Raw genomic sequence first — 24,814 nt, 5'->3', positions numbered from 1 at the left:
ACTAACTAAACTGAAATTTTTTTTAGTTCTCACGGATTTTTCCATGAAATTATAATTTTAAATTCCAAAATTCCTTGAAACTTCAGTGGAAAATTTTCAAGTGTCTGGAATTAAAACTCGTGTGACATTTCATCACTAGACTATGAACTTCGAAAGTAATTTCAAGAGGAAACTGCAATTCTCTTGTCGAAAACTGTGTTATCGGCAAAGCTACATAATTTCGAAGGAAAAGTTTCGTTTCGGAAAAAAATATTCTTTCCTCGTCAATACATTCATGATATAAACCTGCGAAGTTCTCCTTTATCCAATAAATCTCATACATTTTTTCCCGCCAACAGTTCGAATTCATCTGGGAATATTTCGTATGATCACGACACAAATTTAATTTTTGTGAGATATTAAATTTCCTTCCATCAAATAGGGCAATTTCCCTCCAGAAAATCTGTTTCACTCAACCAAATATTCTCACGTAAAACACACAGTTTTTCGGCAGAGCTAATTCTTTTTCTCACTACAGGAAATTACTCCCCGAGACACTGGAAAAAAAATCATCCATTTTTTCTCCAATCGAAATACACTCACCCACTCGGGCATTTTCGAAATGGATAATTGATCCTGAACAGTGAATTGCAGGTTAGATTTCTCTATCCATGGGCCAGGGGAATGACGAGGCTCTCTTGTCAATCAAAATTTCATTTCCGATTGTACGAATTGGTTGCCCCGTGATGCCTACTCCTACTCCTCTCCCCCCCCCCTCCCCTTGCCCCTCGCACATACCCAGGGTGGAAAACCCTCGAGTGAGAGTTATATGTACTGGGGGTATACGGGACACGACTCTCTAATCCATTACGTGCCAATTATCTCGCCACGTGGTACCGAATTATTATCTCCCCCCCCCCCCACTTTTCGTACTCTTGCCTTCTGTCCCACCCTCATCCGCACGACGAGAGAGGGGAGAGAGCAACTCCCGATTCCATGTACTGCATGTGGAATACATGAGAGATATACGTATGCCAGTGGACTGTTTACGAAATTTATTCGTTCATCTCTCTGGCGGATGATGCATTGCATTGGTAGACCAGTTGAATGTTTATGCTTTGTGCGTGACGCGAAATCGAACTTGGACGATATATTTTCATCTCGACAATCTAATATTGTGTAACTATTCGCGTGTAGTTTTCGAGCATATATTTTGTGAATTTTTTTAGAGGTAAACATAGCTGTCGTATTTGGGAATATCAAGTTGGGGGATGGGGTTTTGCATTTGCTGTTTTTATGGAACAGTGGGGATGAAAAAAATACTCGTCGAAGTTTCTTTTCGGTCCTGGTACTGATATTTTCTACACTGTTACATTTCAGAGTCCAATTCGAGATTTATTTTTCCTGACTACTCAATGAGATACTGATGGAAATTTTACACGAAAATTTCGGGGAAGAATTTTGGAAATTCACCAGAAAATTCGCAGAAGCAACTGATGCAAATATGCAAACGAGATATATAAGTAGCTAAAGGATTGTAAACTAGAGATTTAGGTAATTTAACGCAAAATAAGGCAATGTGAGATACTCTATCATAATTATGTGACATACGGAGAGAAATATTCAATAAAAATTATGTATCTTCTCCGTGATTCCGGAGCGAAATGTGTTTTTAGGAAATTTTATTACGGAACTTTCACGGAATTTTTCCAGAGCGTTGCGTAATTTTTATCTAAATCTCCTGTGAAAAATGACGATACCGTCACTTAAATTTTCTGAGTCGATTCCGTAATGGGTGAGCGAATTGTGAGTTCTGTCATTTTCACTGAACATTTCTCTCCGTACAGCGTAAATAACCCAATGGATAGGTTGCATCACTTTAAAACAATAAATTCCTGCAATTTACCATTCAAGATAATTAAATAAACAAGGAACATTTTCACTGCAATTTCAAGGAGTTTCGTAATTTAAAACTCATAATAGTCTTTCATATGTTTCTATCGAGTCTCATAGAGTAATTCCCTAAAGGGGTTCAAACCTTCTCGATATTCATATTCTACTGATGAAATGCCACTCGACTTTTAATTCCATCGCCCCCGTGAGGTGTATTCTCTCCTCTTGACAGATTTCACAGCGTAAAAATCTCCAAGAAATATCGAAAAAAATACCTGAAAGTCCATAGACGAACGTAGTCACGAAGAAATCGATCGTGCATGCATTTTAGGTTTTGTGATATCACGTTCAACACGATCTTGAGAGGCATTTAAATGACGAAATAAAAATAATTTTTTCGTTAATCCCATTCTTTACTCCGAGTTCAATAAATAACAAACACGAATGGTTTTGAGTGAACCACGGCTTTGCAGAAGCACAAAGAAAAAGTTTGGGAAAACACTTTTGAATAGAGCTTTATGCCGCATGTAATGAAGAGCCATTCTCCCTCTTCTATCTCAACATAACATAGCGTTCATTAAAAATATAATTAAAAATTAGGATGATTATTTGTACCCCCTGGCTTCTCTGCCCCGCTAAACCCCCCCACCCCCTCCGCCCATCCGAGTTTTCCAGGAATAAAAACACAGCGGGTGCCCAAACTATATTTATTCTTTATATTTTTTCATTCTCAATCATCCCACGCGCGGTTCCCCGCAGGGGGCGTTTTTAACCCCACCCAGTACATCCACGAGAAGCGGTAACAGCACCCGCGGAGACGAGGAGAGGGGATTTTGTTACTCAGTTAAGAACGTGATTACAATATCCATCCCCGATCTAATAAACCAGAGGTTATGAAAGAGCGGAATAAAAAAATATATCAATGTGTTGTGTACGTGTGTAATACGACGGGGGTTAGGCGAAAAAAACTTGAATTAACGCAGTTGGATCGAGGACAGAAAAGTGTGGGGCACTCAAAACTCGCATCTGTTGTACTGAAACTCGAGTGGGAAGGAGAGAAAAAAAATATAATATAATTTTGTTTCAAGTAACTCGATTGTACAACTTTGATGAGAATATATTAAATTTTTTTTCTCGTTTAATTCGATTTTCGAGGGAAAAGTTACACGAATTTTGCAGATGGAAGGATTGAAATGGGTAGAGGGCTCTTAGAGGGTTGATTTAACACCCTAATTTTTCTTTTCATTCGTATCATAGAGGAAAAATGTCGGTTGTTTTTAGCAAGAAGGTAATGATTTTTAGAATTTTAAGCTTCTAACGTGCCTTGATTTTATAATGAAATGTTTACTGAATTGTAGAAGACAAATGTTTAATATTTAGTACCGCAGAGTCACTTATTTTGAGGGAGAAATGCTTTTAATGACAAAGAGATTATAAATTACGTCGAGATAAAATTGGAAATTTCAGAAGTTTTTCGAAAAATACGCGAAAAAGGAGTAAATTAATTAAAAAATGAGGAACATCTTCAATACTCAGTGCCAAAAGTAGGTTATTTCGACTTACAAATACTCTTACTAACAAAAAAATATACCTATCACGTCGATATAAAATTATAAAATTAATTTGATATAAAATTATAAATTACAAATGAGTAAATCCATTTCAAAATGAAAAAAATCATCAATTGAAAACCGAAAATGTGGGTCAATTCAATAAAAATGAAACTTTTCTGCCTAATTAAAAAAAACTTCTTAAAATGACTGAAATTTTAAGTATTTTAATTTTGAGATTTTAACTGGAAACGAGAAAATATTCATCCTCTACATAATTCCAAAACATTTCAATTCGTGGAAAATAATATTGGGGTAAAATCATCAATATTAAACTCAAATTCGCAAATAGAAATCTCCCACATTACCCCTGAAAAAAGAATAGCCACTCATACATATCCTGGGCTCGCTTCTGAGAATGATTACGAATGCATTTAATGGAAATGTCTGAATTTAGAATAGTTGAATGGGGAAGGATATTATACATTCTCAGGCGAGAATATCTCTGAATTGCATAAAGTGGTGGTGTGCGCTGGGTATTTTTGAATTGGTGTTAATTGTACGTGAATTAATTATCACCTTTCATTAAAATCATTCATGAAGTTGCAAATTACCATCCTCAATTCATCATCATCATTGAGCAGCGGCTGGAATCTTTTCCACTGACTGTATATTTTATCCATAATAAACTTAAACTTTCAACTCACCGTTCCCTGGACAGCTCTCCGTGTCATTCAACCCCTGAAACAGAAAACAAACTCATCAGATAATCTCATCTCAGATATGAATGTGGAATAATCATGAATGAGGCCACCGCAAAATTCCCAATGCTTTAAATTTGTTTGACAGCGGTGTGTTCGATTTACCACCTCGCTTGTCACTTCCCTCAACCCAAAAAGTCTAATCGCGCGTAAACCAAATGACTTCGGGGGGGAGTTCGTAAACGAAGCCCTCGAGGTCCAACCCCTGTAAATCGCACGTGAAAACCGAGTAAAAGCCGACCCAGAAATTCCTCCATGCACCAAATTCACGTACAAAAAAACATTTCAGTGAACAACCCTTTCACCTCCCTTTTCACCAAATAAAGATACCGAGAGGATACAAAAAAAAAGGAGAAGATTCAGTGATTAACTAGAACGAGCACATAACATAATTACCCTAACATAATTTCGGATAGTTTTGGTGTTAAAAAGGGGGATAATTTTTTCCGGATTTGTGGATAATTGTGCAGCGAGAATTTTTCTCCTGAATTATGGAAAATTTATCCAAATCAATTGCTCGGAAATTGAGAATGAGAGTTAATGAGAATGGAATTGGAATTTCAATTCCTGCTTCATTTTTTAATTAAAACCAGTTTCAGATGATTTTTGTTTTTTTATTATTCAGCACAAAACCAGTCGGTTTATACAGCTTTTCAGATGATTTTATTATTTAAACGTTAAAAATCCCAATTGGATGTTTCTCCTTCAATTGTTGAGAAATATTTTATGATTTTTTTTAATTGAGAAGCTCACCTTCTGAGTAAAATTTATAAAATTATTGGAGGGTTGCAATTTGTGAAGATAATGGGCTCATAAATACCGTAATATAATTTTGAATCATTTTGGTGTTAAAAAGGGGAATAATTGTGCAGTAAGAATTTTTTTCCCCTGAATTATGGAAAATTTATCCAAATAAATTGCTCGGAAATAAAGAATGAGAATTAATAAGAAGGGAATTGGAATGGCAATTTCTGCTTCACTTTTTAATTAAAACCATTTTCAGATGATTTTATTATTTAAACTTTAAGGTTCCCAATTGATTTTTTCTTTCAATTGTTGACAAATATTTCATGAATCTATTTTTTTAAATTGAAAAGCTCACCTTCTGAGGAAAATTTATAAAATTATTGGAGGGTTGCAATTTGTGAAGATCATGGGCTCATAAATAGCGTAACATAATTTTGGATCATTTTAGTGTTAAAAAGGGGAATAATTTTTTTTCGGATTTATGGATAATTGTGCACTGAGAATTGTTCTCCCGAACTATGAAAAATTAACCCAAATCAATTGCTCGCAAATTAAGAATGAGAATTAATGAGAATGAAATTTAATAGACAACTGTAGTTGAAAATCTCCAAACATTCTTTTCAATTGCACAAAATTTTCTTCACATTACGAAAAAATTCAAAAAAATGGTGAACGAACCCCGTCACCATCATCATTCACAGTCCACCCATTCCCCAGTAATAAAAAAAATCCCAACAATTGTCGAAACAAGATTACTATCATAATTGAAAACCCATTGTAATTCAAAAAGTCATTCCCGCGAATTGCGAATTCACTGATGATAGGGGGACGAAAATTCGTCACCAAAACACAGGGATAGATTACCACCCATGGGTACCATGAGTTTTTGTGTCAATACAAATTCCCTGTCCTAACGTATAAATATTAATATAATATAGCACTGATTGCGCTGGATCGTATACAAATATGCGTTTTGTGTTGGATACACAATTCGGGCCAATAAACGCATCGTAGTACGAGAATAATGCTCGGACACCCGGGACACGTTTTGTGAGAGCACCAACTCGATGACACGCTGACGATTGGAGGGGCTGATATGCCAGGGGAAATGTGCGCGGGGAGGGGGAGGGGGAGGGTGAGGGCAATGAGTGGACGATTCACCTGGGTTTGAGGCTGAATTTTGACTCTCGGTTATCAGAGAGAGACAAAATGGGAAGTTGATGAGGAGGAAAAAGGGAGGGATGCCGGCACACCATCCGCATTAAATATACACGCTGATTTGTCGCCCACCGGATTGTCACCTCTGATAGCATCCATTCCCCTCCCGCAATTCTATTTTGTTCCGTATTATATTAATTACAATCCCGATGGTTTGTGCGAAGTGAGAAAATTCGTTGCTTCATGTGCGAAAGGTTTCAAGTTCAAAACCAGGCGGGGTAGGATGGGGCGATCTGAATATATGTAGTCAGTAATTTCATAGGAATGAAGAACCATTTCCTGTTCATTTTGCAAGAAAACGTCTGCAATTTTAGGCTGAAAGCTGCCAAAATTTAGAAGCGAAGACAGAAGAAAAATGAACTGCACTGAATTTTCAGTATCTCTTGAGTAAAAGATACGATTTGGATAAATCAGCTCTCATTTTAAAGCTTGAAAAGTTGGTTTGAAATGAAAAATAATTATTTGAGTTTTTAAAAATCTAAGAGTAAGCCAACTTTTTTTCCTGTAACTCAATATTTGAAAAAACCCTTTGTAAAAAGCTTCTCACTCAAGTGATTAAGTTTTTCCCTGGCACGCCCCTGAATCATTGATCGGCGTTATAAATTAACGAGAATTTTCAATATTCTCAAAGTAATGAAAAAAAATGAGTATTAAAAAACCTTTTGTAAAAACCGGTTCAATCGAGCGATTGATGATTCCCCCGCACACCTCTGAATCATTAATCGGTATGATAAATTCACGGGAATATTTACTATTCTCAAAATAATGGAAAAAAAATTGTAAAGAATTTTGAAATTTCCAAAATGTAAAAGCGAAGACAGGTAAAATGAACCGTCTTGAATTTTCAGTTACTTCGGATCAAATGATACGATTTGGATGAAGCAGCGCTCATTTTAAAGCTTAAAAAAGTGGTGTGACAATGAGAAAAAATTGGAATATTCCACTCTGTCGTTCTTGACTTATTAACGATTAAAGATAGTTGTCCCTTGAAGAAACTATCCGACGGCTTTAAATAATCCAAGGGTAAGCTAGCTTTTTTTTCTACAAATCAATTTTAAAAAGTCCTTTGTAGAAACCTTCTCCCTCGGGTGATTAAGTTTTTCCCTCGCACCCCCCTGATCCATTGATCCGTATTATAAATTAACGAGAATTTTCGCAAATGGAAAAATCGAAGTGTGTGAATAAATTCGCGGAATTTTTGATGGCATGTTAACAATTCATGGGTTAATGTTATACGTGCGAGGCGCTGAGTCAAGGGCGCACGATGAATATTTCAATGATGCGTGAAACAAAAATTTTGATCGACATCGGAGTAATGAGGGAGTTTAATATATTTTCCTAATAAAGAAAGGGTATTATGGCTGTTTATCTCGTTCCACTCCATCTACCTCCCAATGACAATCATAATTTTAATTATCATACATAAATATGTATAGAAATTAATGTAAGACCCTCAGCCTGATAGGGAGAAAAAAAAATTGGGATAATATGTGATGAAAAAAAATTGCCAACCCATTTAAATGCAAATTCTTTCTTCATTACACAGGGAATGACGGAAACACGCCTCTAGTTTATCGATTAAAACGGATGTTTTCGTACAAGGTGCAATTACAATGTGCAATAATAAACGATTGTTTCAACATTTTTCAGCCTTTTCCCTTTCAATTTTCACCGCAAGTCTCGCAATCCCAACGATTCATTAATTCTCAATTCTAACGCGATGTCTTATCGCTGTGTTTAATAAACCAATAAAACGGTTAAACATTTTCATAAAAAATCACATTTGTTTGCTGAACTAAAGAATTCCATTGTCCCGGTTTACACTGAAACAATAATAATGTTTTTTATTTACTCTTCCACCGGCATTTTTTCATCCTCTCATTTGTCAGAAACAATTTATCAAACGAGTTGACATAATATTATTATTTTCAACATGACCTGAAACCTGTTGAAATTGTTTTCTCACGTGTTATTTATCATCTCGTTGACATTATTTCTAATATCGATGATAATGTGAGTGACATCCTCGCTATTCTCAACGATTCTGGGTTACGATACAGAGTTAAACGTTGTTTTTACTGTTTCAGGAGTTGACTGGATGCTCGAGATAACACCGAAAATACGGGGACTAATTTCAGAATGTCAAATTCATTTGATGAGATGGTTTCATTAATCATATAGCGGTTTGCGAATTGTTTGCTCGATGGAATTGGGTTGGACTATTAAACAATTTACTCACGATGTGTAGGAGCTCTGAGAAGGATTGATTACTGAGATTCAATGATAATTTTCGAAATAATAATCTTGCTGAGTTGAAAGCGAAGAAATAGTGAAATGGTAAAATGTTATAGAAATAATTTTCTTCAATTGAAAATGGTCGATATTAATTATGAATAACCCACCCAAAAAAATGAAGAAAATTTGCAAATGTTAAAATTAGAATAAAATAAAATGCAATTAAAATTTGAACTGAATCACATTTTGCAATGCGTCAATTTTTTTAATCGTTAGTCTTTATAAATCAGCAATTAAATAATTGAGCCGCTTGTAAATGAAATATACGTCAATAAAAATGCTTGCATTGAGAATATCTTTCTCTCAAATTCCCTAAATATATTCTGAATAGCAGTTACATCAAAAATAGAAGACTTGTGTAATATATTTTTGATACAACAAAATAGAAATTGAAATCTTAATTCTCTTCAATTGAAAATATTTGTAATTAGTTATGAATAATCTTCACGAAGAATTTAAAAAACTTGGGGATTACTTCTTATGTATAACCCACATGAAAAATTCAAGAAGTTTTGCGAACATGAAAACTAGAACAAAATAAAATACTATTAAAGTAAAAATAGAATGACATTTTGTAATGCATCAATTTTTTCAACCTCCTCATAAATCCCCATAAATCAGCAATTAAATAATTCCAAAATATTCGTAAATATAATGTACGTGAATAAAAATTCTGAACTGAAATTTCACTCTGAATAAATAACGCACACAATATATTTCTGATACACAACGAAATATAAATTGCACCAAGTGAAATTTTTATTCCCGACGAATGTAATAACCGGCGAAAAAATACGCAAAGCTATGAAAGAGCCGGATGGCAACAAGAAGAGCCCCAGAGAGGGGGTATACGACATCAATGTAGGGTGGGGCGAAAGAGCCCGAATCGATTGTGCCAACATTAACGTTGAGGAACAAAAAAAACAGTAATTTACTTAGTAAAACATAAAGCCGCGGTGGCCGGCGAAGGAAGGCAAACACATTAAACATTTAGAGGGCATAATAACTCGCGGCATACGTAATACGGCCGGCGCCCTTTTCACTGATGTCAATGAATAATGTACATACACCCGAGGTATATGACGCACCCATATAATTTTTTTTATAATTTCTTTTCCCATCGTTTCATCATTATAGCGCAGCATCAAGAGATAAAAAATTACTCACAACTCTTCATCCCTGTTCGAACATGCCTAGGATATGATTTTAGAACCCTTAATATAATTCTCACAAAACCATTAAAGATAGAAAACTGTATCTCACTCGTAAAATCCTCCTCTCTTCAACACAACAGTTCACCGAAGAAGAAAGAGAATTTCTCCTCGTCGATTTAACAATGTCCCGGTATCCGTCGAGCCATTTTTTAAACCCCCTCATGTAATTTTATGCATAAATTACCTCATAGGCCATCAAATTTACGAGCACACCGGTTGGAAAAAATTTAATAAAAAATGAAAGGATGAACAATAAAACCATTCCAAATCGTAAAACAAAACAAAAGCCAAAGTTGAATGCAAAAGGCCGTACGTTATTTACAAAATTAATATCGCGAAGGGGTGGAAAAAGCGTGTTTGGATGGGGGAAAAAAAATCATAATAAAAATGCCCCGCGTTAAATCTAGGAACCAACGAAAGTTGAAAATTTACAGCCCCGACATATTGGCTGCGAAAGCACGGGAAATTAAGGCTAGTAAAACACCCGACTGACACCCCGGCAACTACCCTCTCCCCCCCCCAACCCTCCACCCCCTCCTCCCCTCAACCGCTAGTATTAAACGATCTGGACCTAGGTTAAATGTAACGACGCAACGAAATATCCGAATCTCGGGAGAAAAAATAAAGTGCTCAAGCATTTTGGAAAGACACCAGAAAACTCCGAGGCCAAGTGTTACTGTGGTAACACTGAAATCAGACATTAAATTACGATTTACGAATACCCTAATGTACGTTATTTAATGCCAAGCACTTGAAGTAAAACTTTTACAAAATTTATTTTCACGTCCTAATGGAGATGGCCTTTTTGCTTCCGAATGGAAGCTTTGGGATCGTTCAAATTTTAAATTGAATTTTTTGTGTTATATGGGCCCAGTGGGATCCGAAAAATCGGAAAATGTAATTTTTTGACCTATACTATTAGGAAAAAATGGAATTTCATGGACAGTGACACTCAATGCGATTTAGGGGGGAAAAATTGTGAAGTTTTAGGTTGAAAATTCAGTAAAATTTCAGAATTTTAAGCAGCATAAAGACGAGAATTCCTCGATTTATTTGAATTTCCAATCTAATGAGAATATTCAGTGCCAAATTACATTGAATTTTCAGTGAAATCTAAGATTTGATAATTTTGTTACCCCTAAATCGTATTTAATGTCACTGTCCTGAAAATTCAAGAATATATGTACCGAAATTTTCTGGTTTTCTATTCATTTTCAGGGAAAAATGGAACTGAAATTTAAAGTTATCTTTGATTTTTCCACGAAAATCTGAATTTTCAATGACGAAATTCCTTGAAATTTCAATGACGAAATTCCTTGAAATTTCAGTGGTAATTAAATTTGATAAAAATTTTCAAATTCATTCAAGTATGTACAAATAAAATTTTTCTATTAACATTTTATCGAAGGACTGAGGGGAGAGATAGAACCGTAAAAAAGGCAATCGTTTGTAAAGAAGAAAGGAATAACAAGAATAACGATGATGAAACCATTCAACTAAGCTAAAAATCTAACAAAATTAATTGAAAAGAATTCTTGTTTTATTTAATAATATGAAATAAAACAAGAATTATACATAACAGAAGGAAATGATATATAAAATGACCATTTGGAAGCATAATGCTAATTTATTACCAAAAATAACTATACTATATGCAATAAAAGAGCAATTTCCCACTTGTTTTTCTGAAACAAGCAGATAAAGTAGATTCAATTTTTACGTTGATTGTGAATCTAAGAGAGAGCTTCGCGACATCTCTTGGAATGACTGAGAATCATCAAAATGGAGCCAAAAACCCGACAATATTATTGTGATTCTCATTTTTTAACCGGCACTTGGAGCAATTGACAGGAGAAAAATATCCAGAATACTTTGGCTCCAGGAAAAAAAGTGAGAATGCGAGGTTCGCGGAGTATTCACCTCACGCAACCGGAAATTTCTCCAGTAACAGTTGAAAATAAAATACCAAGACTGCCGAGAGTGGAAATAAACCGTAAAAAAATATAAATATTCGGCTTAAAATTTAATGTGGCTGCCTCGACGCGTTTGCATGTCATGCACGACACAACCACTTGTGGATTGTACCACTCAGTCACGTTTTACTTCGACAACTGGACTCAGCGATATGTAAAACATTGGTGACTAAAAATTTCGCGTCAGTCCCTCCCAAGAATATTCCACTCAGTCCTGGACCGAATAACAAGATTTTCCGGGGCAATCCCGTGCATTCGAGACACTGCAAACTTTTTTTCACTTGGGATTTTCGCACAGGGACAACGCCGAGTCGAAAAATCCGTGAGTTTCGGCCATGATAACACGACAGTACGACAACATTAACGTCTACTCACGTGCAAAACGCCTTATTGTGTTTATATCCCTCTAGCTTCACTCAATCACTGTTAAAAATCACTGATAAAACCTCGGAAAAATAGTTTCGTCGTTTCGGAGCGATGTTTAGTACACAACCACCTGAATGTACACATTCGCGTCGGTGGCGCCACCCGTGAGGCAAAAGACAACTCCGAACATTTCTACTTCTGCCTCAATCGGTAAGCCAACTCCCTGCAATTATTTTCTAATTAAAAAACGAAAAAAAACATCGAGTTTATCAGGAATATCGCCTCGTAAATATCTAATTACCCCTCAAATCCCTCGTCTAAAGAAAGAGAACGATAACCAAGTGGTTCGAAGTCTATTTAGACCGTTTCAAAACAGTCCAAAGTCAATAAATTCATCATTCAGAAAAATGCCGATGATATTTAATTATCAAAACCCACGAAAAAAAAATCGCAGTGTGAAAAAAAAACCGTATCGGCGTCATCTGCTTCAGAAAATAATGCTTTTTTCGTATCTCCCGAGAAACGGAAATTCCCAATCGAGAGGCGATTCATTAAAGTACAGTTCAGTCTTCGTACCAGATACTTTCGCGAAAGATACTAGGGCTCTATCCGGGGCGAGCGATACCCTCATTTTCGGACTTCAATGTTTTTCGTTTCGCATTCTCTGTTCACTGTTGGAAATTTTTTTGAATTTCGCGGAAAATATGAGATATGAATTTTCCTGCTTTTCTGAATTTTCGCGGAATAATTCAACCGAAAAATCGAGTATTTTATTGATTTTCAGATCATTTGAACAGAAAATCAATGGAATATTTGATTTTTCAATGACAATATTTCCTGAAATTTCAGTAGAAATTAAACACGATAAAAAATTTCAGGATTTGGCAAGGAAAATTCAGACGAAAATTTTTAACAGTGTACAGGATACTCGACAAAGGGGCTAGAATTGGGTGGGAATGAACTTGAGATATTGCAGAAATTATTGAAAATATATGCATTTATGATCTAGAACTTGATAGCCCATCCATTGAATTTCAAAACGAATGAGCACTCGTTACAGAAACCAAAATGAAACCAAAATTCTAATAAAAGTCTCAATTTTGCCTGCAGGCCCCTAATAAATAAATAAATTAACTTAATAAATTAACTTATTCTGAACTTTTAAATTGTTATGTTGAAAAGGAACAATACATTCTAATAAAAAATTCGTATTTCACATCAGGAAGCGTACTCCAATATTCGTGAAAAAAGGAAATCGTCTAGTACGTTGTACCAAGAACACAAAATAAAAATATTTTCCCCTCTGAGGGCAAGTAAAGTGGGGGATAGGTAATTCTCGGAATTTTATTCCCCTACAGTCCCGGTGGTATTGTGTGGGTTTCACCAGTCGCGCGTGTCGATGGTGACGTTTCTGGGGGCTCGACCGCACTGCCAATGATAAACCGGTATCTCCCGAGGCCGTTCGCGTCTATGGAAATTGATTTCGTCTCGGTTGACTGCTGATTCCAATGAATTTGAGGTGAAAAATAATGTGGAAAAATATTGTTTGAGGAATTTTAGGAAAAAATTGGCGATTTTTATGAGCATGGGGAGCAATTGTTGTTGTTTTTCGGATGATTGCAAAAATCGAACGATCGCTGCTAGAAAAACAACGAGGGCTCGATACTTGAATGAAGGAAAACATTGGAGAATTGTTGGGATGATTGCTCAACATCTCTGCTTGTGAGGAGATAAAAGCCGGAGCTCCCCTGCGATGAAACAGTCTTACAGCATGGAAATAATCGTTTGACCTCTGCACATGGCAACTCACCCTGTGACACGATAAAATTATTGAGTCTGGTATTTTATTGATCGAGATTTCGCAATTATTCTGCGGTCTCAATCGCTCTCGGAGATGTAAACAAAGAGAATTGTCCAGAAATTGTCAGAAATTTCCGGGGAATTCCCGTGAAATTCTCGGAATTCTTCTGATTGATTGGGGATTTAATGGAATAATTATTTTGAATTCTTTGAGTGGGTAGCGATACTCGATTTGTTATTAGCCTTGTGAGGAAAGATTTAGATAACCCCTCATTATTGCACACACTAGATTGACTTTCATATGCATCAGAGGTGAACTGGATTAAACTGGACGAGTAGCCGGCTGTTTAGATATCATATTTTAACGGCTGCGATTATTAAATGTGAGGCAATGGTTGGGTAATTGCCGGACCAACTGTTGACTGGCGCAATTTCATTAATTTTTGCAGTATTGTTAGAGGATTTTGTGCACATGCTCATAATCACAGCTCAAATTTTAACATTTTTTCACCTGAAATTTTTATGCTCAGTTCGACAATACTTTTGTTGAAAGCTAATATTCTCATGTATTTATTTCAATGAAACTTTCAATTAAAACTAAAAAACTATTTATTTAATCTCAACGAGTTCATTTAATTTAAATAACGAAGAGAAATTTATATTCAGAGAAATGACACGTCCAAATGAAATAAAACTTTTTAGTTGAAATTTTCCTATTTATTTTTTCAATTGTATTCTGTTGGATATTAATTAGCTCATGTAAATATTTCAACGAAAATGTTTTAATTATATGAAACTAAGAATTCAATAGTCAAAAAATACTGATTTGATGTGAATGAAGTTTAATTAATTAAAATGAACAGTTTCTCTGGATCCGAATCATTTATAATAAAACAATCAATGCCCTCTGCTAACGGATTCCTTTCGAATTATCATAACCTTCCGCCTCGTGACTTGTATCGACATGGTATCGACACATGATTCACAGGTGCAGCAAAGTGCAAAATCCAGACTTTTACGTAGTACGATAAGAATTTTCCTCGATTTTCCATTCCACTCTTTTTGTTCCCACGAAAATAACCGACAATCAAACGAGGTCATCCCCCAGCAGCTACGTTATATTTTTTCTCATACATAGTTCACTCAATTCGCTAAGAACAAAGATTGATCTCTCAATCTAATCTCCCGGGGCAGATTCTGATATGAATGAACGATCGGATCAAGGTACAAATGAATCAAGGAGTTCCTCCATCGAGATTAAACAAAACCAAAACTCACGCCAAATGTATCGAATGTAATAAACAATGTCAGCTGATTACGTGGGTAAATCAGGAGTAAACACTCGTTGAAAATCGCATGATCTATTTCCACAGCAGTCTCAAATGTACATAAACAACCGCAAATTGAAAACAGGAATATTGACAGGTTTTCATGACATGTTGGCAAACAGATCGAAAATAGAATCTTGGATAAATAACGGGGAATTATTTTTCCTCATAATTTCCAAATTTTTTCCTCAATGATAATCAAAGTCATTGAAATTACGCGATAATTCAGCGCAAAGTTTTTGGGATTGAAATTAATTTGGAGTTATCTCTCTAAGAAATAAAATCAACGAGCCTCCTGGTTTCAGTATTTTTTATCAACTAAATAAGTAACCCGAACCAATTATCAGCTGTAGACTCCAGACACAAACCGGACTACGGACTCGCTCATATCTTAGGAGTTCCTATGAAACCCGTGGGAGATTGACACTCCTTGACCTCCAGCGTCGTTCGCTCAAAGAATACGAGAATAATTGCAATAAATAAATTACCCAAACGTCCAGAAGAGTGATAAAAACGTAAGTCTCCAGCGGAACTAACACGTACGAAAAATATTCATAAAATTCATTCGATTTCGCTAGAAAAGGCTTTTGCATTTCTATTGAACTTTCGATTAATTTTAACCGATTCTATTGAAAAAATTCCGTAGCTTATCTGTGCGTTGTGTTCAATAAAAATGTTCAGTGGGAAATATTCTACAGAAAAAAATCAATAGAATTCAATTGCTGTACACAACTTACTGTTTTCAGATATTTTCTACAAAAATTGTTCGGCTCAAATTTTGCAGGTTTTTCGTTTGACTTTTTAATGGAAGGAGAGGAAAAATAGAGTTGAAAAACTTGGAAAATTCATATCGAGGAATTACTACAGAAAATTTGTGGAGAAAGATAAAATTCTACTGATTTTTTCTGAACAATACTGTTATTTTATTTTATGTTTACATTCATTTTACATTATTTCTCATAGGATTTTCTAAAACTGCAGAACTTTTCAACAGAATCCAAAAACAAATAGCATTCACAATACAAGTTCAATAAAAATCCACTAGAATTTTCCATGAAGTCCGCAAAAATACGTAAATTCAAAACCACTCGCCAAATCTCAAAGCTCAATAAAAATAATTGAATGAAAATAGCTCGTAAACAACTGATTCCCACAAGGCAAACAATTTCCCCGCAAATCTCTTTTCCAAACAACACGAGAAAGAAATCCACCAAGTCCAGTTCGAAAGTTCATGGACCCTGTCTCCCCTCTTCTGCAACGATAAACCACTGATGAACGAAAAAATACTCCTCATCGATAGCCGAAGTGGATGCAACACGCGGGTGTAAAATTTTCTACCCTTTCCCCTCCCCGCAATGAATTAAGGGAGTTTCATTTCAAGAATGAAGCATTGCAGTGGATTCGCTCGTGTCAGCTTGACGCAGTTTGTCAGCTCAACTCATCAAAAACAAACAAATTCCCTTACATCATACTGATAACACCTGAAGCCCATCCTACTCCTCCAATCTTCAACTCCGGCCGTTATCACCAAAACGAAAAAGAATAAATAAATCCCCAGCAATATTCTCCGAATGAAAATGTTTTAGATAAATAAGATGCTTAGGCCACGGTACCCAACAATCAAAAATAAAAGATAATGATGAATGCCGATGCGTCGAGCCGATCCGCCTGCAAAAATAGAAGAGCGAGGGGGCCAACGCTTTCGTATAAAACCGGGACAGCCGATACACTTATTTACTGTGTTGAAAGCGCCGATCAAGCAGTGCGTTCAGTCTCCGTTTCACCGTTCTGTTTCAAACCCGCGTAACAGCCCAAGTCCCGTCATTATTCCCCGGAGATGCTGCAAACTCCCCGCTTTCTGCGACTCCAAGCAGATGATTTCTGAGGGAAAAACATCTGTAGTCGTGCCCCTCCCGAAGGTGATACGTGGAAAGCTGTAAAGAAGCCGAGGTATTTCATCAGCTGTGACGATCGCTAAACACACTGGAGAAACAACTTGTCCTCTTGCGACACATGTTTGAACTTCCCCCACCGATTTGAGTAATCTAATCACCGGAAATTGAAGCTATTCGTGACGTGAAGCAATCAGATTGGTTGATATTCGAGGGGCTCGTCTCTCTATTGTAACTGGAGGGGAACGAGAAGTTGGGGAAAAAAAGGAGAAAGAAGAAGGGATCCCTCGACCCTCGGACTCTGTCCCTCTTGCTCAACGTGTATAAAAGACCAGAAGTGGAGGTGCCAAGATGCCGAACATTGGATGGATCATTGCCAGACAACCGAAGACGATTAGTGCCACTGGTTGTCTAAGGGACACCGCGAGATTACGAGCATTCTCGACGATTATCGGGAGAAATAACTGCGGAAATACTGACAAATGCACCAAATTCCTGAGAACTGTTGATTACGGTGTCTGGGGATCTGTCGCTAAGCCACAGAGATTTTCAATTTTTACGCATCGCGTCGCCGCCAAGTATAATAAATCATACAGAATGCCGTACCTAGTTGACAAATTGTACCCACAGTAAGTAGGAAACGATATTTATTTTGACTTATTGCACTTTTACCAGGGAGAAGTGAAACCTGTCATTCCAACTTGTCATTTTCCGCGATTTTTCATCATTGGAGCATTAAACTTCGAATGTTTTCGGATTTTTCGGCGCCAGTTCCTTGCCTGGTAAATACTATCCACGTGTGAATTATGTATTTATGATAATAATGGGGTATTGAAGATTCTAATGGCTTCCCTTTCACTCTCGAATGATCCAAGATTGTGGGAGAAGCCTGTCATTATCGTTTACCCATTCGGGAAGTCCTAGGAAAGTTTTAATTAACAACCGTGATCTGAGGACTGAAATAACCGCATGAATTCACCGGGATTTCAATTATTGAGTGATTATTCTTTTCAGGGTGACGAACCTGATGGCAACGCAGGCCACCAAGAGCGCAAGTTCGATAGATGACGTTGATGATCACATCAGCGGAGTTCCCCTCGTGAATAAATTATCGGTTCCACTGGCCCCCAAAGTAAGGGCTTACGTCGAGGAATGCGTAAAACTCTGTAAACCCGATGAGGTTTACATCTGCGACGGAAGTGAAGCTGAGAACAATGCCTTACTGCAGATGCTGGAGAAGAAAGGAACCGTCGAACGTCTTTCGAAGTACGAGAACTGGTAAGTGTGAACAGAAAGTCGCAGTCAAGGCTATTCAGCGAAAATACTGAAGACTCAACACTGATAGAAAGGATTTGTTATTGTTAACGAATGGATTTGGTTGGAGACGAGAGTCTATTTGGTCCCACCAAACATTCATTCGTTAATCATTAACGAATATTCATTTGATCATATCCAACCCTACCATTCGTTAATAGTCAACGAATCTCGTTTGGAATAAACGAATCAGTCTATCAGTAAATGTATTTTCTTTCTCTCATATCAGCTGGCTAGCAAGAACGAATCCGGCGGACGTGGCTCGTGTGGAGAGTCGCACTTTCATCAGCACAGACTCAAAGAACGAGACTATCCCAACACCCCGAGAAGGGGTGAAAGGTACTCTGGGGAACTGGATTAGTCCCAGCAACATGGAGCAGGCAATTGTGGAGCGTTTCCCTGGCTGCATGAAAGGTAATTACAGATTGTTGAATCATGCATTGTCTCCGTTTAACGCATTTCCTTTGTCGCAGGACGCACCATGTACGTCATTCCCTTCAGTATGGGTCCAATCGGCTCACCATTGTCTAAGATTGGAATTGAAATCACTGATTCAGCTTATGTTGTGTGCTCGATGAAAATTATGACCCGTATGGGATCGCGTGTGCTTGATGTCCTTGGGAAAGATGACTTTGTCAAGTGTCTCCACTCGGTTGGAGTGCCGAGTAATGATTCGCAAGTTAAGATAAAGCCCTCGTGGCCTTGCGATCCGGAGAGAACGATTATTCTACACAAACCAGCTAAAAATGAGATAGTCTCGTATGGAAGTGGATATGGGGGCAACTCATTGCTGGGGAAGAAGTGCTTCGCACTGAGGATTGGATCCACTATTGCCAAGAGAGAAGGATGGCTGGCAGAACACATGCTGGTAATTATCGAAAAATCTAGAACGCCATTGGCACAGTGAATTGTCAAGAAAGTAGACTAACTAATGAAGAATTCCTACATTTCCAGATCTTAGGTATTACAAATCCAAAAGGAAAGAAAAGGTACATCGCAGCAGCTTTTCCAAGCGCCTGTGGCAAAACAAATCTCGCAATGATGCAGCCAACACTTCCCGGTTACAAAATCGAGTGCGTCGGCGATGACATTGCCTGGATGAGATTCGACAAGAAAGGGAGGCTACGAGCTATCAATCCTGAAAATGGATTTTTCGGTGTTGCACCCGGCACAGCAACAGCCACTAATCCCAATGCGATGAAGACTATTTTCAAGAATACACTGTTTACTAATGTGGCACGTACGAGTGACGGTGGTGTCTACTGGGAGGGTATGGAGAAGGAGGTAGCGAATGACGTTGAAATAACCGATTGGCATGGAAATCCCTGGCCAAGGGATTCTAAGACACCTGCTGCTCATCCAAACTCAAGATTCTGCACTCCAGCTAATCAGTGTCCGATAATCGATTCAGCTTGGGAAAATCCGGAGGGTGTACCGATTGATGCTATTCTCTTTGGTGGTCGCAGACCCCAGGGAGTTCCACTTGTATATCAGGCAAGAAATTGGCAGCATGGGGTGTTCATTGGAGCTACTATGAGATCAGAGGCCACCGCTGCGGCTGAACACAAGGTAAGAGTCAATTATCATTAGAGGATACATTGATCCTAATTTTTGTCTACATGTTCACTTGATTGAAATCCGCTGTCAGTGGTGCCTTCAGTCGTTGTTTCATTTATCGAAAAGTATTGAAGGACGAAAAGAACGCAAGGAATCAACAGATTGCTTCGAATAATTTGTTTTTTCTTTCGATTTCTCCAGGCTAAAGTAATTATGAATGATCCATTCGCCATGAGACCATTCTTCGGTTACAACTTTGGTCACTACCTCAGCCACTGGTTGAGCATGTCCCGAATTCAAGACGCAAAACTCCCCGCAATCTTCCACGTCAATTGGTTCAGAAAAGGTGCCGACAACAAATTCCTGTGGCCAGGATTCGGTGAGAATTCCCGAGTTCTCGATTGGGTTCTGCGTAGAATCGAGGGAGAAGATATTGCGGTGGAGTCACCAATCGGTTTACTACCAAAACAGGGCTCCCTCAACTTGAATGGTCTTCAGGAAAACGTCGATTTACAGGAGCTATTCAGATTACCCAAAGACTTCTGGAAGCAGGAAGCTGCTGAGCTCAGGGATTACCTCGATGCCCAAGTTGGGCGGGATCTCCCTAAAGCTATTATCGAAGAGCTGAATAATCTCGAGAAGAATGTCTCGAAAATTGAGTAATTTTTATAATACAGTTGAGATCAATTTCATCATCTGGAACATTCCATTGAGACGAAATGCTTGCTTCGTGAATATCTGTATATAGTATTATCAAAACAATTTAAAATCATGAACGGAGAGACTCCTCTGTTAACTGCATTAGTAAAATCGATTGCAGAGATGTTGTAACCACGTGATACTTAACGACAACTGTGACTTTATCTTTATATTTATTAATATAATCCTCACGCAAAACTCAGTAATATTCCTCTTGTCAAACATTATTTATGAAAAATATATATTTTCAATCGATGCTGTGTTCTATAAATTTTCAAATTTCCTTTATCTACCTCGAGGGGAATGAGACCGGCTGGAGCTGATGTACCGACTGGAAAAACTATTCTTCACCATTGGCAACTCATCATACGACGATAATTCAGGAAGAAATCCACAAGGTGGCGCTCCCGAATCGGAAGAGAAGCGTTTGAACATGAATTTTGAATTGAGCCTTTTCAAATCATTTGATAAACAAATAGGAGAAACAAGGAGAATCGACGATTTGTGGAAATGAAAGGAGGACAAAATTTCGTTGTCATGATTTCTGCATTCTTTTTTAAACAAAATTTCTCTACTTCTTTTATCTATTTCAAGAAATAGGAAGGGCTAAACAGATAACTCGTTGCCAAAGATGCGGGCACGGCAGGTTGCACACGTGTACCAGGAGAAAAAAAAATGCGGGGATAGTCACACATGTGCCTGCGACTCCTATCGTTACAGCTGCACCGGGAAGTACTTAACCATTCACATCGAGAAGCCAAGATGGTGGAGGGGGGACAATGCCCAGTGCACGAAGGAGCACAGAAGCTCAGCAAAGTCAGATCGGTATTTACGATTCAAGAGAAATCCTTCTCCCAGTCCCGTCAATCCGTTATAATTTCACCGCTAATAGAATCCGAGATTTTGTCCGGCCGAATCGTGCAGCGCATCCTCAAAGCTCGAACATTCCATTTAAAAATGATCTGAAGATCTTGTTGAGTAAAGACTTTTGTCATAGTCGGGGTCTCGTCGTACATTTCAATTAATTACATGACGAGTGATTTTCTCCGATCGATTCAATTAAATGAAAATGTCCGCAGAAATCCCGGGGATTGACGCAAAGCCGGCGCATTTGGACTCGACTCGCGTGGATCTCTCGTGGTGCAATAGCCTATTCCACGAAAGAGAGACCATAATGGCGGCACTAGCGCCTTTTAGCCATCGTGCGCACACATGCGTGGGAGAGTACAACGCGTCAACTCTTGCCATAAAAAATCCTATATCCTGCGGACAAATCCATTCGCGATAATAGTATGTCACTCGGCACGGAGACTGTCGCGGAAGCGCATGTTCTTCTGGATTAGGAAATTACAGTTGTCCTGAAAGTAGGGAAGATGCACTGGTACCAATTTTCGTTTAAATTTTCTGTGTCAAATCCCGGAAATTTTTTTCATGTTTCATTTCCACTGAAATTTCAGGCACTAGGAAGGGAGCGCTTCGCGCGCATGATTGGATAGTGATTTATACGTATTATTTTTTATCATTAGGTATTCATTTATTTATTGAAAAGGAGTTAATGTCCGCTTTTATTATGATTCGATTTAAGAAATTTGAAAAATGATCTTCAAAAATTTGCGCGATGATAAATTCACAATTTTTTGTTTTGATTTTATATTTTAAACCATTATTCTCATTTTTTTTTCAATGTGTATATAAATTTATTGTTCATAATAATTCCATAAGCATTTTTGGTATATCCAAAAGTTCAACTTTGTTTGAAATTTGAATATCGAAGTTTCCGCTATAGTTTTCCCGTTCCTTCCTCGACAGCTTAGCTATCACACATATATGTATAATAAACTAAAAAAAGAATATATATTCATCGGTGATAATTTTTTTTGCATATATATATACATTTAAAAAATTTGAAACATATGTATATTTATATACATATAAATGAATAAAAATATATATATATGTTTTTATTTATTCATTCATAAGCTACGATAACCTTGAAAAATTCCTAAGTCGAGCATATGCTTGGCGAAATAGATTGCTGACCAAAAATGTTTCACCTATTTTTTATTAGAGGAATCTTGTCATTAAAAACTCAAATATTCTGAAAATCAATAAAACACTAGATTTTTCAGCTCAATTATTTCGTGAAAATTCGGAAAAATCCTGAAAATTCATGTCATTTTATTTCTGAGTATTCATATTTCATTAAAAATTCGCACCGATGTTTCCCTTTAATCGGATTCAATGTCACTTTCATGAGAATTACTACAATATTTGCCATGAAACATCAAAAAAATTCCAACAGTGCACTAACGGAATGCGAAAATATATTTTTTTATACTGATCGCAATCGAAGCTATCTCTCTCGGGCATTTCGAGATTGAGTATTGGTGCAGGGAATGAAAACAAGAAGTAATAGGTGAAAACGTCGATCGAGTATACTTGGGTTACGATGCCTCGGTGAATCGTGAATTACGAAATCGTTTCTCCCCGGTAGAAAGAAAGAGGAATTGCGTGGGTGCTTACTCGAATTTTAATCAAAATGGAAAGGACTTTCGGTGTACGATAGACATAATATTCAGATAAATTTTTGTTCACTCTCGACTCGTAATTCCAATTGTCGGGAGTAATGGCAGACGAGACGGAATAAATTCGTGGAAGTATTTTCATCAACTGTAATTGACGAATTTCCTCGAATTTTTCCCATTGAATTCATCTCTCGTATTCGATCACGCCCAGGTCTACAATTGGAAGTTGTTTATGCAGCAGAGAATGCTATTTACGGGAGCCTCTCTCTTCATATGGAAACCAAAAGGCCAGACTCATTGTTTCTCATTCGCATATTGACTATTATCAGTGAATCCGCCTTGCCATATTGGTCACCGATATCCCCGCCGTCACGTCCTTATTGGCTGGGACAAGTGTTATATTCGTCGTTGGTCATCCGAATCATCTTTCCCTGGTGTCCAAGTTTGGCAGTGCCCACCCCAGGCGACGATGCCAGTCGCATGCGTAAAATCTGTCGTCCGTAGGACCACTGCAATCGTCTTTTTATTTATTTTTAGCATGCAGTATGTAAAATCGGAGAGACGCAACAATGAAGTGAGAAGAGAAATGGGAAGAACTTTCTTCTTCATTTCTGCAGGTCCATCCGACAGCTGAGGATCAGTTGTAATAAATTAAATCACCTCCCACGAACATTTTCGAACATTCTACGGTCCAAGGAGAAAAAAGAAGTTTCTCGAAAAGTTCGACTTTACTTCTCAAGAAACTCACGGCTCGAAAATTGATAAGAAGAAAATATTTCAAACTGAGAAAATAAATCTTTCGTCAAGAGATTTTGGATTTGTCAGGAAGAAGAGGGGCAATTTGTTTACAACAAGAAAGCGACCAAGTCAAGTGGTTATTGCATTAAACTATTTTGGATTAGGGAGTTGAAAACTATTGAATAAAATGATTCAAATGACTGCGTTTGAGAAAGCATTTTCTTGTTATGGAAAAATTATCCTCGTCTTTGGGATAAGTACGACATCTTTGACGAAAGTTTTTCCGTTCGCAGTGTAGGATATTTTTTTAATGACTTTCGAAACGTGAGTTTCTTGATACAAGAGAAGCCATACTTATATCGATTATTTGTTCAACTTTAAAGTTTTAAATTCCATTTTTAAAGATTATGAATTTCTCAACTTTAAAATTCATTTTTCTAAATCGTAACAAATTAGTCTCTATTCAGAATCCTTCCAGAATCTAGTTTCATGTCAAAAGAATAAGGCTCTTGGAAATTTAAACAATGAAATCTAAGGAAATATTCCTTTATAACGAAGGAATGGAAAAGAATAAATTCTTGTAAAACAAAATTTCAATGAAAATCATCAAATGAAAGAAATTTTTTAAAAGTTTAACACCTATTTGATGTAACTTGACACAGATTCCAGATCGAACTATGAAGAAATAATTTTTATTTCATGATGACGGATTGTTTATCACAAATAAAATTACTCCCCACAAAAATTTTGTTTAAGGACATTTGATCCTCGGTTATTAAACATTTTGTAACTCTGTTATTCTTCAATATTATTTTAATTATTATTCAAACTTTGAAGGTTTAAAATGCAGTTTTTGAAGATTCAAGAATATTTAACTCTGAAAATCATTTTTCTAAACCATAACAAATTAGCCCATATTCAGAATTCTTCCAGGAATAAATTTCATGCCAAAAAGAAGATCCATG

The 24,814-nt window shown here is 37.0% G+C and overlaps 2 protein-coding genes across 3 annotated transcripts in view; one reads left to right on the top strand and one right to left on the bottom strand.

Moving 5' to 3' along the window:
• LOC107047590 (protein bric-a-brac 2) overlaps positions 1 to 12,107 on the bottom strand; it is a 251,942-nt gene extending 239,835 nt beyond the window's left edge. For both annotated transcript variants that reach the window (XM_015270375.1, XM_015270382.1), the window contains exons 1-2: positions 12,006 to 12,107; positions 4,130 to 4,163 (exon numbers count right to left, since the gene is read on the bottom strand). The gene's annotated coding sequence lies outside the window, so the exon portion shown is untranslated. The remainder of the gene's footprint in view (positions 1 to 4,129; positions 4,164 to 12,005) is intronic.
• Positions 12,108 to 16,877: 4,770 nt separating this feature from the next.
• Positions 16,878 to 20,842, top strand: LOC107047487 (phosphoenolpyruvate carboxykinase [GTP]). Its single transcript, XM_015270261.1, has 6 exons — positions 16,878 to 17,645; positions 18,031 to 18,294; positions 18,560 to 18,744; positions 18,804 to 19,198; positions 19,285 to 19,899; positions 20,089 to 20,842. Exons 1-6 carry the CDS (start codon positions 17,368 to 17,370, stop codon positions 20,548 to 20,550), a joined length of 2,199 nt encoding a protein of 732 aa, XP_015125747.1. The 5' UTR covers positions 16,878 to 17,367; the 3' UTR covers positions 20,551 to 20,842.
• Positions 20,843 to 24,814: the final 3,972 nt, after the last annotated feature.

Source organism: Diachasma alloeum, unplaced genomic scaffold, assembly GCF_001412515.2.
Source record: "Diachasma alloeum isolate Michigan unplaced genomic scaffold, Dall2.0 Dall_scaffold_00183, whole genome shotgun sequence".
In the NCBI taxonomy this organism is placed as follows: domain Eukaryota; kingdom Metazoa; phylum Arthropoda; class Insecta; order Hymenoptera; family Braconidae; genus Diachasma; species Diachasma alloeum.
Note: the sequence above shows the minus strand (reverse complement) of the source record. Positions and strands in the feature narration are given on the sequence as shown.